The sequence below is a fragment of the Chiroxiphia lanceolata genome, chromosome Z (assembly GCF_009829145.1).
Source record: "Chiroxiphia lanceolata isolate bChiLan1 chromosome Z, bChiLan1.pri, whole genome shotgun sequence".
Lineage (NCBI taxonomy): Eukaryota > Metazoa > Chordata > Aves > Passeriformes > Pipridae > Chiroxiphia > Chiroxiphia lanceolata.
In genome coordinates, this window is record NC_045671.1 from 52,852,344 (window position 1) to 52,868,296 (window position 15,953).

Sequence of the window (15,953 nt, forward strand, 5' to 3'; positions counted from 1 at the left end):
AGTGGCAGCTGAAATTTTTTCTCATATCTCACAGTTCACCTGGGGATAGGGATTGGGTGATTATTTCTGGCCCTGCTCTTCTTGCTGTCGTGTCGTGGTTAAAAAAGGGGTTTGTTTTTTATTCCCTTTTCCAACACTGTTTTGGAATCCTGTTGTTCTAAGAGTGAACCCCGCACTGCAGCCATGGATAGGCAGTGGGGTAGGAGAGGGAAGAGGAAGATGCCACCAGGATGGAACCACAGATCCCTCTCTCCAACTCACCACGTTTTTGGTCGGATGAGCAGAGAGAGACACACACACACAGACTGCCGGAACCAACCACAGGAGCCACTGCTACACTGGCACCCTCCCCTGCACCCACACTAGGGACTTCTGAAAAGGGGAGCCACCCAGGGCCACCTCCTCCACAATCAGGGGGAAAATGAATGTTAAACCAATTCTGCAGCCACTGCAGCTATTTATCTGCTAGCTGCACTTGGGAACAGCCCTACTGCAGTCTCTGCATCAGAACCACCACGGAGCCGAGCCCAGCCATGCTACAAGGAGCCCAAACCCCAATGGAGCTGAGCCCAGATGAGCTGTGCAGAGTCTCAGTCGAGTGGAGCCAACTCAGAGTGCAGCTGAGTGGCAAGAAGCCACTTTCTCCAGCAACAACCTGTGAGTTTGAGCTGAACAGAACCTGAGCCTGACCAGCTGACGTGAACTGAGCAGTTTAATACCATAACTTCTTGTGGACAAATGGTTTTTCCAAGGCTTTGCTTTATCCCAACCTCGCCGTGGTTTTTGTCTAGCTGGGAAGGGTGTTAAACTACAGAAAGTTGTCTGCCACAGTATTTTTATTTTGTTCTCCCAGGAGGAGAGAGGGGAGAGCATTTGTTGCCACCATGTCGTCTGTGTACCAATGGGGAAGAGATTAAAGATGATTTCTGTCCCTTATTGGCTTAAACTGCTTTGTTTGTATTTTTACAGTTGTTATATTTTCTTTTTGGTAAACTGTGGGTTTTTTCACTTATATCTGATCACATTTTGTTTCTCTTTACTGGTGCAAAGAGGAGAGGTTTTAAATAAAGAAGAGAGGGCTCATTTGTTGGATTCTCTGCCCCAGCATTTGTCTTAAACCCAGGCATGTTGTGAGGGCCCTAATTCCTCTTCATCTCTCACTAAGTGAACTGTTCAGGTGCTGGATTTCTTCTTCTGTACAGGGGCAACTGCTACTGGCAGGGATTGTTCTTGTGGGTCATCTGCAGTTCAAGTGGCCTGATGGTCTGCTTTCCTCCTCCTCCCCCTGAGGGTGCTGTCTAGGATCAAGAAGTGTCCAATAAACAGCAGCCAGGGCCCAGAACACTGCATAACTTTGCATCTCTCTGGAGCCGCCATAGCATTTTTCTTTCAGATATTTTAGCACTTTAACAGTGTCCTGTAGTTGTTCAGGGGTGAATTTCCAAACTACTGGAGGAGGGAAGTTCTCCAAATACTGGCCCATATCCTCCCCCCCTTCCATGCCACTCATGACTATCCACCGTCAGGGCAAATCTCTGAAAGGCCTTCCTAAAAATGTCTTTTGCAACTCTCAAACATGGTCTGCATAGCACTGAAGAGACCTGGCAGATGTAGCAACAAGAATATGCTTTCCTTAACATCCAAAGGGAAATTCAAAATTCTTGAAAGCTGTTTTAACAATCCTGAAGCAGGAAAGAAGGTGAAGAGCTAGAGAAAATCATTCTCCCCTGTTTCCCCTACAGACTTAATTTATTCTCAAAGGTAATGCTGGAGGGAAGGGTAGGAGAGCAACACTGAATACACATCTCAAATGGGCCTCATTACCCTTTATGTTATCATGTCATAAACTGATATCCCACCATAGAGGAACAAGGCAATCCTGACCCCTCCGCCTGCTCTGAAAGAGAGCACTGGGAGGAGCAAATACAGGCATCTATACAGGGTTAGGTACCACACCCATGTGAACAGACCAAACAACATTGTGACCAGTGGGTCCACACCTAATACAACAAATGCTTAGATCAAATTTGTTCCAACCTGCTGTGGTCAGATCTGTTGTTATCTCAACTCTTCATGTGCCACACTGGGCTCCAAATAAGGCTGTCGTGGTTCAGGAATGGCACTCCCCAGTTCAGGGCTTCCACCAAGACTCTCCAAACCATATGCCACTCTCTCAATCCCTCACTTTTCCCCCTCCCTTTCCCCTCTGTGGTGTGATGGAGAGCAGAATTGGAGGCACAAAAGGCAAAGATTACAGGCTGAGATAAGAACAATTTACTGGAAACAGCAAGGAGATAAGAAAAAATGTACAGTAGCAGCAACACTAGCAATGACAGAGGGTACAAAAAAAAAATTATTCACATGGAACTCATTCTGATAATAGACAATACCAGACAGCTCCCTCCACATTTTTTTGATGGTAAGGAACCCCTGCTCCCTGGAAGAGTCCCTTTCCCCCGCCTTCAGAGGTGGGACATGAGGTGGTATAGAATAACCTCTGTGTCCTAGCAACACCCCCTCCTGGCTACTGCAAAAATTAACCCTGTCCTGGCTGAAACCAGGACAGGGTGGTTTTTGGTTTTGTTTTGTTTCTCCACAAATCCAAAAATCCTTTCACATGCATGTTGTGCCACAGCAGTATCAGGTTTAGGACACAAAGCTTTCATATGGTTTTATTTCATTTACCTATAGTGACTGCTAGCCATCAATGAAACAACACTCAGTGGTCTGCTAGAAGGGGCCATCATGGTCTGTCCGAAGGGAAAGAGTAAAAATACTTACTTTGAATGACAGACTACTCTTTGTTGTGAAAATGTCTGCTCAAAGTACAACCTACACATTATTCTGTAGAGAAAAAAGCCAAACTGCAAAAATCATAGTGCTGTATTTAATTATGAAGCATAGGATTTTACAAAGAACAGTAAATTGCACAGTGAAAACTGTGCAATCATTTTCTATGATGGAGAATTCATTAGAGTAATCCCACTGGGTCCCAAGCAACACATGCTTGTTACTTTTGCCAATTTAAACACAAACTTAATAAACTACAGGTTTTATGTTTTGGTATACCTTTATGTTAATTGGTTTCCCCTCAGATCAAATGCCCTTTATGATTTGATGTGAATCACACAGAGGTCCAAATCCTTCAACTGTAGCAGAGCAAAACTGTAAGCTCAGACATTTCAAAAGCCAGTAGCCAACAGCAAGATCCATGTATATTGCAGAAACAGTTATACAACTTTCAGAAGATATTTCCTTTTGCTAAAATTAGATTTCAATTTCTTTACTCTTCTTTTCTGCACTATCACAGGGAACAACTTCAAAATATATCACCACTAGGGAGTGAGAATCCAACAAAGTTTGAACGTGGAGTACCATGATGAGGTTGGTCTCACTGAGGGACTCACTGAATGTCCAAGAAAAGCAGAGCTGATGGAAGACAGGAATGGATGACTCCTTAATGCAGCAGTGAGAAACCAAACATTGAAACTGCAGAGGTGGGAGGTACATGAGGGAAACTGAAGTGCTGACACAAAACCAGCAGCTGAAGGTTTGTGATCAAACTGTCAAGGGAGTTAAATCTATAAGAAGGTGAATTAGTCAAAGAATGTGGATAAGGAAAAGAAGTCCATCAAAAATAAAAGTAGAGAGAAAAAGCAGGAGAGGATGACAAAGCAAACAGTTTCCAGTTAAGGTTTAATTGATAGTACAATGGTGACCGGGAAATGGAGAAAACAAGTTTCGTCACCTAGAGAATGCAGGCCAAGGTAGAGAAAAGGCAGGAGGGGCCAGCAGCTGTTCCTCTTGTCGGTAGAGCTTATGCTCTCAGAGACCACATTAGGTGATAGACTGTATGCAGGTTGCTTAATTGCTTTTTCATTATTCCACCGCTGGTTTAATTGCAATAGAAAAACATCTTGGGGTTTATTTAAAATACTAAGTCACAGTACACAGCTCTCCCAGTTAAAGCTCATTGCTATTAGGCATTCCTCACTACAACGAGAAACAACTGTAAAAACAGGGTAAGTAACCTCTGTACTATGAATTACCATCAGAACTGTAACTAAAGCCTCTCAGACAATCAGCCTTGGTGGATCCTGAATGTTCGGACACCTACTATAAGTGTGGACCCCAATTAAGCTAATAATTTTCCATGGACCCAAATAAAGTAATTAAATTTTGTTTTCTGAAAGAGTTTCATGATTGTGCGATGCCTTATTATTTCATGATTATTTAGAACAGACAAGTTGCTTTCAGAATAAAGCCTGGTAAATCTAACAGGTTAGAAATGGACTTCAGAACCAATCTGGAAAAGGAAGGTATGTTAAAATATTTATGGCATAAAGTGGGACTGGTTCACTACAGAGGCCACCCACAAAAAGCAGAGTAGAGAAACTACAAATAGTGAAAACGGGTTCACTCACAACCTATTTTAAATTGTGATTTTAAATTGTCTTGCTGTGGCAGGAGAATTGTATTTAATACACATGCATTCTTAGCCTTGCCTCTGTGCGTTATATTTTCAGTGAGATCAATTTCAACTGACTGAGGCATTTAAGAGGAATTGACCAATCTTCAACAAACAGATGTCTTTCTCCCCCTGCCCCCTCCACCTGCACATTATGGAGCTTAAAATACTGAAATGCTGCACACAGAAATATGACGCTTTCCTTGACACTTCCATGTCACATCTCTCAGGGAAAAATGACAGCATAGGATTTCAAAGACAGAGGCTTCGTAATAGAAAAGAGTGACGTTAAAGGTGTGTTTAATGCAGGAAATGTGCATAGCTAACTCATACATTACCATCGAAGTAGACATTTGAAACTGGGTACAGAAAAAAAAAAGACAACAGGAAATCACACACAGACAGGTGGGCAACATTAAGAAGGTACAAGGCTTGCAGTGTATTAAAGAACTGCGTGAAACTGACAACAGGCAACAAACATTCACATAATTGCTGAGTCAAAAATTGGGCTTTTTTAAAACAAAATAAGCTAATCAGTGATTCTCATTTCATCAGTAGTATGTTGGTCTTCAGGCATCACACAGCCAGAACTCTTTTAAAGTCATGATGTAACAAGGACAAGACTTTCTGCAGAACAGTCATTTGACTGGCATTCTTTCAAATATACAAACAGAAAGAACAAAATTACTGTCACATCAGAACTTGGCTATCATCTTATCTGCAAAATAAACAAATCCAGGATGATCTTTCATGAGCAATGGAGCTAACATATAATTCTTTAGACAAATATATATAAATATGTGCTTGCAAAGTATTTCTAAATAGTCTTTTCAAAAAGTATTGTTAGAGTAGTGCAATATAACTTTATCTGCAATTGCAACCAATGAGAGGTAATCCAGAGAGGACCACAGCTCTCCTCGAGGATGCAGTCCTGCCGCTCTCCCCTGGGCAAAAATCCCCTTTAATGTCACCGGGAGCTACGATGAGGAGCTGTGTACAGGTAGTCCCTCAGGAATGAGTCTCTGCTCACTACGTAGTCTGCATGCAGCTACCAGAATATATCCCCAAGTACTCATTATGTAGTGGCCACTAAAACATTTGAAATGTAAACGTTTCTCATTTATGTTCCATGTAATCTATAAGATAATGCAATTTCCATGCAGTAGATAAAGATTGTATCAGAAGAACTGACATTAATAGCTAAGAAAATAAAACAGTTTTACCACAACTGCATTTTTTTCCTCTACGCTATATTTCAGCTTGGTAAAGCATATTAATATGATCTTGTGATTTGAAAAAACCCCACATTTTCTGCAATATTTCCATATTAAAATAGTTATGTGCACAAAAAGTGTTCATAGCAGGACACCAAAAGCAATATGGAGTTAGTTTTATACTATTTCCATTACAGCAAAACTATAGACTTTATTCACTAAACTATGTAGTACAAATGAAGATTACTGGTACATACAGAAAAATCAGACAGGCAATCAGTTACAAACCTGGCAGTATTTTGAGAGAGATGGAGATTTTTAAATCTTACAGTGGAATGATAAAGACATCAGGAACTGCTTTTGGGAGCTCCAGAAAGAGATTTGCACTTGGTGTTTCTCATTATCTTATAAGCAGCCCACCTGCACAGGAAAATGTTGCACCAGAAGTTAACATCAAGGTCTGAGAACTAAAAAATCTGCTAAAACTTAAGTGCAGTAGGCTCCACCGCATTGTATTTCTCATTAAATGTATAAAACATAGTAATGTCATCATTGTAACGGTGACTTACTGGATGATACTGACAAATTTTTGAGTAAGATTTAAATTCACACCTTTTGTAGGTTTAGTCAGCATGATTTGAGTATTTCATGTATCTTTGACTACCAAGTAGCAGTGCATATTTATCACTTTAGATTGACTCCTTTAATGCATTATGCTGTTTCTAACGAGGCTTTCAAATGGCAAAAACCCTCCTTAAAACAAATGTCTTTACAGTGAGAAAGATATCTTCAATGAGAAACACCTTTTTACACTATTTACAAAATCTCCTCACTAGATAAAAAGGCAAAATAAATAAAAAGCTTAGGGAAAGGAAACGCTGCCTAGGCTTGCTCTTTTATTCTCCCCTGGCAGATGCTAGTCTCCTCAACATATGAAGTTGGCTAGGCAGGGTTGTTTTTCTTCCTCTTGCTCGGGCTGTGACTGGGATCTTGTTTCAGTTCATGGTATTGCATCTGTTTAAACACAAAGTTCAGAAAGAAAGAGTTCACGTGGTGCTTCCTAGAAAAAAGGGACGACACCTTTTCTTTTCCCCCAGGGTTAAAAAAGATAAAGAAAACTTTCTCCCTAAAAACTACACAGGATTTGCACATGTGATTCAACAACAACAGAACTGCAAATCTAGAGTAAGAAGGAAAATCAACATTAGGAAAATCCTGACAGGAAATAACACTGTGCACTGACGTAAGCTTTGAAAAGGTTATTCTTTTTTTTGTTTTCTCCACGAGCTCTTACAGACAATAAACAGTATCCTCTTGGGTGAACTGGATGAATATTCTTTGTAATATATCTTAAAAACTTGCTTATTTCCAAATGCTTGCCACAAAGGTATCAGATTCAGAGAAGGTATGTGTACCCATACCTCCTACTTATACCAGCGCTGAATTGAAACTAGAAATATGTGAAGTCTATAATCTTTGTGATACCAGAGATGATTTATGTGCCTGATGTTATCTTAAAGCTTGCATCCTCTCAGGAGATTGTGTACTGCATCACAAAAGCTTGTAATTCACAACCAGCTTTTTTTTTAAGGAGTTTATGGGCACAACTGAACTGTGGCCACAGCAAAAGCTTTCACCTCAGAAAAGGAAAGGCTAAAGTGCTCTCAGAGTCCTGTCACAAGACACCGAGCAACACTGCCTGGTGCTGCCTCTTCCATCATTTGACCTTCCTATTCCTTCTCTGCATGTCCTGACAGCTTCAGCTCCAGTGTTTCCTACATAGTGTCTTATCCCAGTCAGATTCACATGATGCTGGAGGCTGTTTAATACAAGCTCTAGCATCTGCTACCATCTAACAAATAATTACTGTTCTAAGGATCCTCAGAGGCACAACCAAGGTAGTACCTACTTTCTTCCTGGAAAAAGGTCTAGCAGCCTCCTAATGGTTCACGGACTATCCCCAGTTTGAGTTTGCAATTTCTTTGTGGCAGAGTACAATGTTGAATCAAAATAACTGCTTTAAAAATTCGTTTAAAAAAAAAAACAAAACGAGAAAGAACTCTTAAAAAATATATACACACCACTTGAACATCTGAAGGAACTCTGGATAGAAAGTCGAGTAGCTCATTGTTATCAACTGCATATGGATTTCGAATCTTCTTTGTAAATTTATTGATGCCTGTAAAAGTGAAAGTTCAAACCTTACTATGATCATTTTAAAAAATCCAAGTATTTTGGTCAAAGTTTTATAAAAGATTTTAGATCCATTTTGAAGTCTGACATTAATACTGAATGAACGAAAGAATGAAAGAATGAACTGCAAACGCAGGCTCCAAATGTTGAAATCTGCTGCTGTGGTTCCCTCTGTTTCAAAATGCAAAAGTTTGAGGGGCATTTTCAAATTCCTTCAATACATTTTTTTTGGAAAGTAACAGAAACTGTGATTATTATGAGGAGGTTGGAAAAAAGAGAGGAATAAAGAGTACTTCATTTCTGTACTGGAGACGATGAGCAGAAATGGGCTTAATTTGCAGGACAGAACATTCATGAAAGATTCTGGAGATTCAAGGAAAATATTCTTCACGGTAAGGATAATGAAGCATATGGGAAGCAGTGAAGTCTGCATCATGTGAAGATTTCAGAGGAGTTTGCACAAACCTGTGTCTGGGAATGACAGATACAGATGAGCTGAAGGCAGTGCAGAGAAGAGAAGACAGATGTCTCTATTAGATATCATGGTCTTATAATGCCTATTGACAATTTGTGTTAAGAAGCACCAAGAAAAATCCTCCACAAACTAAGCAGAAAGAAGGCTTTTAAATTAGATTTATTTTCTTATCATAACATACTGAGTCAGGCTCATACACATTTTGAGAACCCAGTTTGTGGGCTCTGGGAACACACGTCTAAAACAGGAGGAGGAACAGTACAAACTACATAGACTTTCAGGCGCAGGAGATAGCCAGGACAGCATTAAAAATGTACCTTTCTGTGTAATTTATCCAGGCTGTATCAGATATAAGATAATATAGTCTCTGGCACCCAGACCTTTCAGAAAGCTTTAGCAAGGACTTATGGCCTTGGGATGGGGCATGTAGGCTTCATAAGCTTGATAAAACCCACAGCTTTCCACTGCATGAATTCTCAGTTCTGCGATGTAGATAGGAGATGCTGCCATTCCTTTATCTGGTGATTGAACAGTGAGTGTTCAAAAGGAATACCTGAGGGTCAACACCTTTAAGAAGATGCTTTGCATTGCAAGTGACTGAGAAATTCAAGGTCAACCCTACTGTTCATTACATGTGGCCACTGGACCACCTATAGGTGAATTCAGGAGTTGATATAGTTTCACTTTGTCACATCTGATAAAGAAAAATACCAGTCATGCCATGAAAGCAAATGCATGAATAAATCATGGTCAAGGCTTGAGAAAGGAAAAGCACTGCACAGAAGAGATGAGAAACTACAGAGGAAGCAGAATACAACAAGGGGATTGATCTTTTCCAAAAGCTTGAAAATTTTCAGAATAAAATAATTATCTTTATACTTTTTCCACATAAACAGCTGTAGCTGTTGACAGGACTCTGCACATCACTGAATGGGATTAGGATGGAGAGGTGATTCCCATTCCACCCCACCTAACAAACCACATCTTCAAGGGCCAGTAGTCTCCCGGAGAGAGAGATGGCTAGAGGGAAAGCACAGAGAATCTCTTGCCAGGGCATGCTGACAGAGGCAGTCCCTATGGATGCAAAGAAAGACAGCTATAGAAAGGATGTGCCATAACATGGAGGAATTTTCATTTAAAACCTCTGCTTTCCCAAAGAATGACATGGGCAAATGCTGCTACAGACCAGCTCAAACATTCCTATGGAAAAATGTCAGAAAACAGAGGCTTCCAAGGCTTCCAAGTGCAGGATGGATGAATGGGATGAGGGAATGTATGTACATGGGGGAGGTTAAAAACACATCATGATGGAGGAAACAGGCATATGTTTGGAATACTGCAGTTTTTGAAGGGACAGATGCACAGAGCTATGCTCAGCACGACATGGCTCTGTGTGAATGCATTTCACCCTGAGAAGGTTGGGACTGCAGGAGCTGTAGCTATGCAGTACTTGCCTGGTCTCCTGGCATGACGCAAGAGAAACAGATCCCAAAAGACGGGATCCACACACACTTGCTGAGTAAGAAGGCACCTAAACCAAAATGCAGGAGAAAAACCTCCATTGAAACCACTAGTGAACAAATGGCCTTGAAGTCATATGTAGGTACACTATATAACTTGGGGGCAAGGAGGGAAGAAATGGAAAGAATGCAAGGTGCATTTATAATAATTTGTGCTTATGCTATCCATCCATGGTTTGGGAGGCTTGGGAGTTAAGGCTCTGCTTTACCTGAAACAGACACTTCTGTGGGAGTGTGACCCTTCCTGGGATATCAGTCATGAGCTTTTCAAAGAACAGTTCTCACTCTAGAGTTTTGTGGGTCTTGGAGGAGTATTATAATCAAATGTTCTTGCATCAAACAAAGGGGATGTAAGAAAGCAAGATGTCAGAACTGTCTGAACTGTCTGAAAAATGACAGAAAAAGGACACAGACCAACTACTTCAAAGTTCACGTGTATGTGCTAGGAAGAATGAAATTTTGGGAACAAACTAAGAGTTTGGTTACACCTAAGTGATATAGGGTATGTGAGGAAGAAGTAAAACTCCGAAGACAGGAAAAGAAAGGAAGCCCACATGCTTGTTTCTGTTAGTTCTGTACATATCCTCTTAGTTTTGTACATATCCTCTTAATTGCTTCTGCTCCATTTTAAATATTCTGCTATGATTATTTGTGAAAACACATTAAGAAATTACTAATACTGACTGATCAATAAAAATTAATTCTTTAGAGTCACCTCGAGGATTTTATGTTGTCTCCTGAATTCAAAAGTTTTTCACAAAAGTGGGATTGTTATTCTTTCTTCAGAAAGAAAATCTAGCCACAGATTTAACTGAGACTATGCTGTTCACAAATCTGTGGTACTGAGTAAGGGTACAGCTGCCAGTGGTATAGGATTTATTGAAAAGATGTACAAATGAAAACCGGGAACATTATTTACAACAGATGGGGTAACGGCAGCTTTTTAAAATCAGTATAAAGAATTGATATAGGGACAATTGATATTGTAGCGAGAGCCTGGATCAATCATAATTCCACCCCCCTACCCACTCATACTTTCTGTTCCTTATCAACCAGCCAAATACCACCCATTCCTTTTTGTCCAACCAAAGGTGACCCCTTAAACAGGTTTGTTGTTGCTATGTTTACATACACTTTCACAAGATAAAGTACTGCAGTAAAAAAGGCATATTGTCCTAAATGCACTATATAGATTGAAATGCCCCTGTTTGTGTACAAGTAGTGAAAATAAATCAGAGTAATATCTAGACAAAGCTACATTTTGATATAGGAAGAATCCTCATGGCTACATGTTCACAGTATGATTAAGTCTACAATGCCAGCCAAGAAAAATGCATTTTGCAGATGGGCCTACATCTTTACAGAGTTGCAATTTTTAACTAACCTGCTTGTTTCCATCATGAGGCAGCTTCATGACCATAAATACCAAAAAGTACTGACAATGTAAGTCATCCCTTACAAAGCAGGGGGTTTTAAGTGGTACAGAGAGTTTAAGAAGGCTTTACTTACCCCAGACAAGAACAATGTATCTCAGTGGAATGAAATACAGGATGACAGTGAACACAGAGAGGGCAACAATCGCCAGCCAGCTAAGGAATGGGACAGTCCAGTTGAATGTACTAAAAGAAAAATTAACAGAAGTCAGAACTGAGGTCAGCCAACAGACCCAATAAAAGAACAAATAATGGGCAGGAGAGTGGGAGAAGTGCCACTTTCCATCAGGGTGAACAAACTGAGTCTACAAATGAATGCATGGATGTTGGACATCAGGGAGAGCCTGGGCTTCGATCCACTGCTAGTGGAAATGAAAAGAGGTCCTGGCTTCACCCACTCGCCTGCTGAATGGCACCTCTCCCTGCCCAACAGCACACATCTGCCAGGAGAACTACTGCTCTGCTTTTTGGAAATCTCAGTGCTTGTCCCCAGTTTTAGCATCAGGCAAGACACACAGAACTCCTTATTCTGTAAATGTATTCCCACAGGCAACTCAGATTGCTTTCTTCAATACTAAGGTAGAAGTAGGATACAACAGTTGGAAAAGTACTGCTAGGGCTTTCTGTTTTATCACCTCACTGTTCCACTGTAAGGGCAGCATAAGCAGTTAAAGGCTGAGCAGGGACATTCCCCTCTGTCTGAGGTATACATACACTCCTCAATCAGGTGCCCTTCTGTTTTGGGGGAAAAGGAAAAGGTAAGTGTATGAGTATGCAAAGTTGGAAACTCATCCAATGAGCTTAAGGAGGAGAAGGTTAGGGGAAAAAAAAAAAGAAGGGGGTAGAACAGTCAGTCCTGAAGGCAGCACTAGATGAAGGAAGGAAATAAAATTCCCTTGGGTGGCAAAAAAACAAACAAACAAAAAAAAGGACACAAGGAGGGAAAAAGGAGGGAGTGGCATAAGGTAAAGAGGTAAAGTACATTGTAGAAAAAGCAAAGGAAAGCTTATCTACCAAATAAAATAAAATAAAAAATAAAATGAAATAAGTAAATGTTATTTATCTATGGATAAAGGAAAAAAATTCTGGGATCCCATCAGACTTTCAGGACGTTCATTACCTTTTCCAAAAGTCACAGACTACAACATACTTAATACGGATCTCAAACTCTGTGACAAAACAGTGCTGGTCACCTAATTTTGCAGAGGTTGAGGTGTGAGGAAGAGAAAGTTAATCAGTCTTGAAACAGTGTGCTGTGGCTCTCCAACCTCCATGTGCAGAGAAGAGAGAAAGGCCAGATGATAAATTTACATGTATATCCCATAAAAACAATGGTTAAAGGGAGCTTGGTTCAGTGGGTTTGTTCCACGAAGGCACCACCATATCAAAAGTGTTGCATGACATTCATCCAGAAGGAAAATGTGGCTTTGGCTCTAAATAGCCTCACGATACTCTTTAAAGTATTCCTACTAACTACATCCCCGATCAATGTGATTACATTATTTTGGCTTCTCTAGTAGAATAATTATTTGAATTGCTAGCCATATTTTTCATAATGAGGTCTGGCTTCCTGTGTTTATTTGTCTTATTTTCTCGCTGGCAATTTTGACATGTCTCCAGAATGAACATTATGTTAGTGTCGCTTAGTGTCGGATTCCTCCTTTTATCCTCAAGGGACACCTGCTCTTTTCCCCTCTTCTGTATGTGTTTGGGATGAACAGAAGGTCTGCTCGTGTTCCTGTGACTCGGCTGTATGCAATGGATCACAGACACACCATGTGTGGGAGCACTGGCTCCTCACTTAGCAAACCTCCTTATGTGCTATGTTAGCACAGTATTCAGTACAGGTTTCCCATTATAGTTTTAGAAGCAAATTAGGAGCAAAGATTTATAGTCTCACTCAGTTTAGAAAACTCTGTTGCTCTCATCTGGTATATAATAGAACAAACTCTACTTCCAAAATGCACAATTAAAAAAACTAAATCATCAAGACAACTTCCACAAATAGCCTTTTGATAAAGCACTTTTTTCAGAGACAGGCTCATTTTTTTGACTGGAAAACTTGTGTGATACAATATGCTTGCACCTGCCTCTGCTGTTGTGAACACAGCCTGCCTGTAACTGTCCCTATGGAAATGTTTCCCAGGCTTTCCTATTAGGGTATTTCCTCTTGAACACAAAAATGGCAACCTCCTCTTCATCAAGACAGAACAGAACAGATGAGAGATGATCCTCAGGATTCCTGCAGACTGACCTCCACCCAAGGCACCAGTTTCCTAAAATTCACATCCAGAAGTGAATCAGGTGGTGGTGTGATGCGCCTGGCTTTGGAGGCATGGAAAACCAAGTCAATCCTGTCCCTGCTTTGCAGCTGACAGCTGTAAGGCATCTTTCTGGAACCAGTCTCATCTCAAATACTAAACCCTGTGCTGCTGTTCACTGACCATGTCAGAAATACAACACATTTCCTTCAGTAAATATCAGATCTTCTCTTTCTTAATGCCTAGATTTGTTGGCAATTCTTATATATCATGTATTAAGTATTACAAATTACAAATACTCTAGAAGGAAAGGTTTTGCTAAGGTACATAAATACAACTTCCAGCAAGTGAACATATGCACGTTGTTAAAATACTATTCAGCTCTGCTTATTTCCTTTATCAAAGCTGCATTTTTTATTATTATTTTAAAATAACTACTGTTAGATCTCTCAACAAGATTCTCTTTCTGGTTTACTTAAAAACCTTAGTTCTGATTTTTTTTCCCAATTAATGTAATTCTAAATTTCAGAATTAATATGACAGGATTTTCACTGACTGATGGCCTCCACAAGCAAAGTAAATATAGATGAGTTTGAACAATGGATCATCCAAAACTGGAGTCCCCTGAAATAAATAAATAAAGGTCTAATATTTTGTATCTCTGCATGGAAAAAGTATGAACAACATTAAAGAGCAATCCAGCACCTGTGTCAGCACTTACTTCTTGATCCTTTCACCAAATGAAGCAATTTCATCAAGGATATTCTGAACAGTGACACACACCTCCTGGATGGCATAAAGTCTATTCATAAAACCTTTTTTTTCACCTTCCTAAAGAAAAGAATAGGAATAGTTGAGTAAAAGAATTTCTGACAGTATGAAAAGGATTGTGTATCCATCAGTTAAGTTTCAAAAGTGCCCATGTTACAGATTCATGTAAAAGGAACTGTTAAAATGTGGCAATTGGAAAATGTTTTCTTGTCCCTGAAGCAGTGCTTACTGGCAATACATATGGTTTAGTATATATGCTGAGCTCCACACAATTTTGTTTGTCACTGCATTAGTTTCTAAATATATATTGCAATAAGCCAGGTCTCTATGTTTTAAACATGCTGAAGGTGCCAACCTTGTATGTTGTGTGCTCTTTCAAGTGATAAGAGTCATAAGGGAGAACAATGGCAGTTTGTTGAAATGCTGTTTCTTGCACTGACGTAGGCACCAGGAAAATAAACATTCCTGGTGGGAGGCACTGAGTGAGAAACCAAAAAGACCTCAGCTACAGGGACAATTCCCTCTGACTCCAATTTGTGTTTAAGGTTCACACGTACCTGTGCCACCCATCATCATCTATTCTACCTTGGCTGGTGAGCACATGCTCCTTGTCTCTCTCTCACTTTTCCCAACTAATATTCAAGTGCTGCAATACATGAAATATATGGCAAATGTAACTCCACTTGCCTTTACAATACAGATTAGTGAAACCCAAAAGCATATAAAATGCCAGCCATTGACAAAATGGGAGATGCAGGGGAGGTATCATTGTAGGAATTAATTTAATTACCTCCTTATTTGTTCAGGTTTCACTATTAGGACTTTTATTCACCAAGTCATCAATTTATGGTAATGTAGAAGTCTAAAAGTACTTTCATTCTTACTAAATTTGTCAAGATTATTTGTGCCCCTAAAAATGTAGGAGTTCTTTCATAAACAGTGACTATTTCCACCTAAAACCAGGAACCACCCTCAGTAAGACATATTCTAGGGTCTTTGATAGATTTGCCATCAGTGCATGTTGTCCTTCTTTCTGCCAACCCAAGCAGACTTTGCCTCCCAGAAGAACACAACAACGTGCTGCCCAGGTACATCAATACACTCCATGGGCCATTCCTCAAACAGGCTTTCTCCTGTTCTGACTATCTCTTCATTTTTCCCCCATTATCCTTCTATCTCTGAACCCAGACAGGTTGTAGCATCAACTCCACTCAGACCCAACAGCACTTTCAAAACAAGGCTGTGTTACATGAGATTAAAATGAAGCATAACCATGAAAAAAAATTAGTTTCCCTTCATTTTTTTTCCAGACTACAGATAAGCCAAATGGGTATGTTCAACATTACCCATCAGCTGATGTCATATTACCCCATATAGTTTGAATGTGACTGCTGAAAATAAGAAATGGAAAGAAAATTTTTCACTATTAGAAAAATATTTCCTTTAAGAAGTTCAACCTTTTGTTTTGATTAAACACAATCATCACAAACCATGATACAAAAGTCTCTGTCATTGACTCCAAAGTTCAGCATCTAAGAAATTAGCATATGTTGCATTTAATTTTTCTTTTCTTCTCCTGATGCTTAACTAGCAGACAGTATATTGGTTCCCTTATTTT

The 15,953-nt window shown here is 39.9% G+C and overlaps 1 protein-coding gene across 6 annotated transcripts in view; it reads right to left on the reverse strand.

Annotated features, from left to right (window-relative positions):
• Nucleotides 1-3,667: 3,667 nt before the first annotated feature.
• Nucleotides 3,668-15,953, reverse strand: part of MCTP1 (multiple C2 and transmembrane domain containing 1) — a 183,504-nt gene continuing 171,218 nt past the window's right edge. For 5 of the 6 annotated variants that reach the window (XM_032675856.1, XM_032675855.1, XM_032675854.1 and 2 more), the window contains 4 exons: nucleotides 14,286-14,395; nucleotides 11,380-11,489; nucleotides 7,764-7,861; nucleotides 3,668-6,696 (listed from right to left, as the gene is read on the reverse strand). In XM_032675856.1, coding sequence (XP_032531747.1) covers nucleotides 6,625-6,696; nucleotides 7,764-7,861; nucleotides 11,380-11,489; nucleotides 14,286-14,395 — 390 coding nt within the window. In that variant the 3' untranslated portion in view covers nucleotides 3,668-6,624. Of the gene's footprint in view, nucleotides 6,697-7,763; nucleotides 7,862-11,379; nucleotides 11,490-14,285; nucleotides 14,396-15,953 lie in introns of those variants that run through there. The other variant, XR_004354543.1, reaches the window with a different exon arrangement.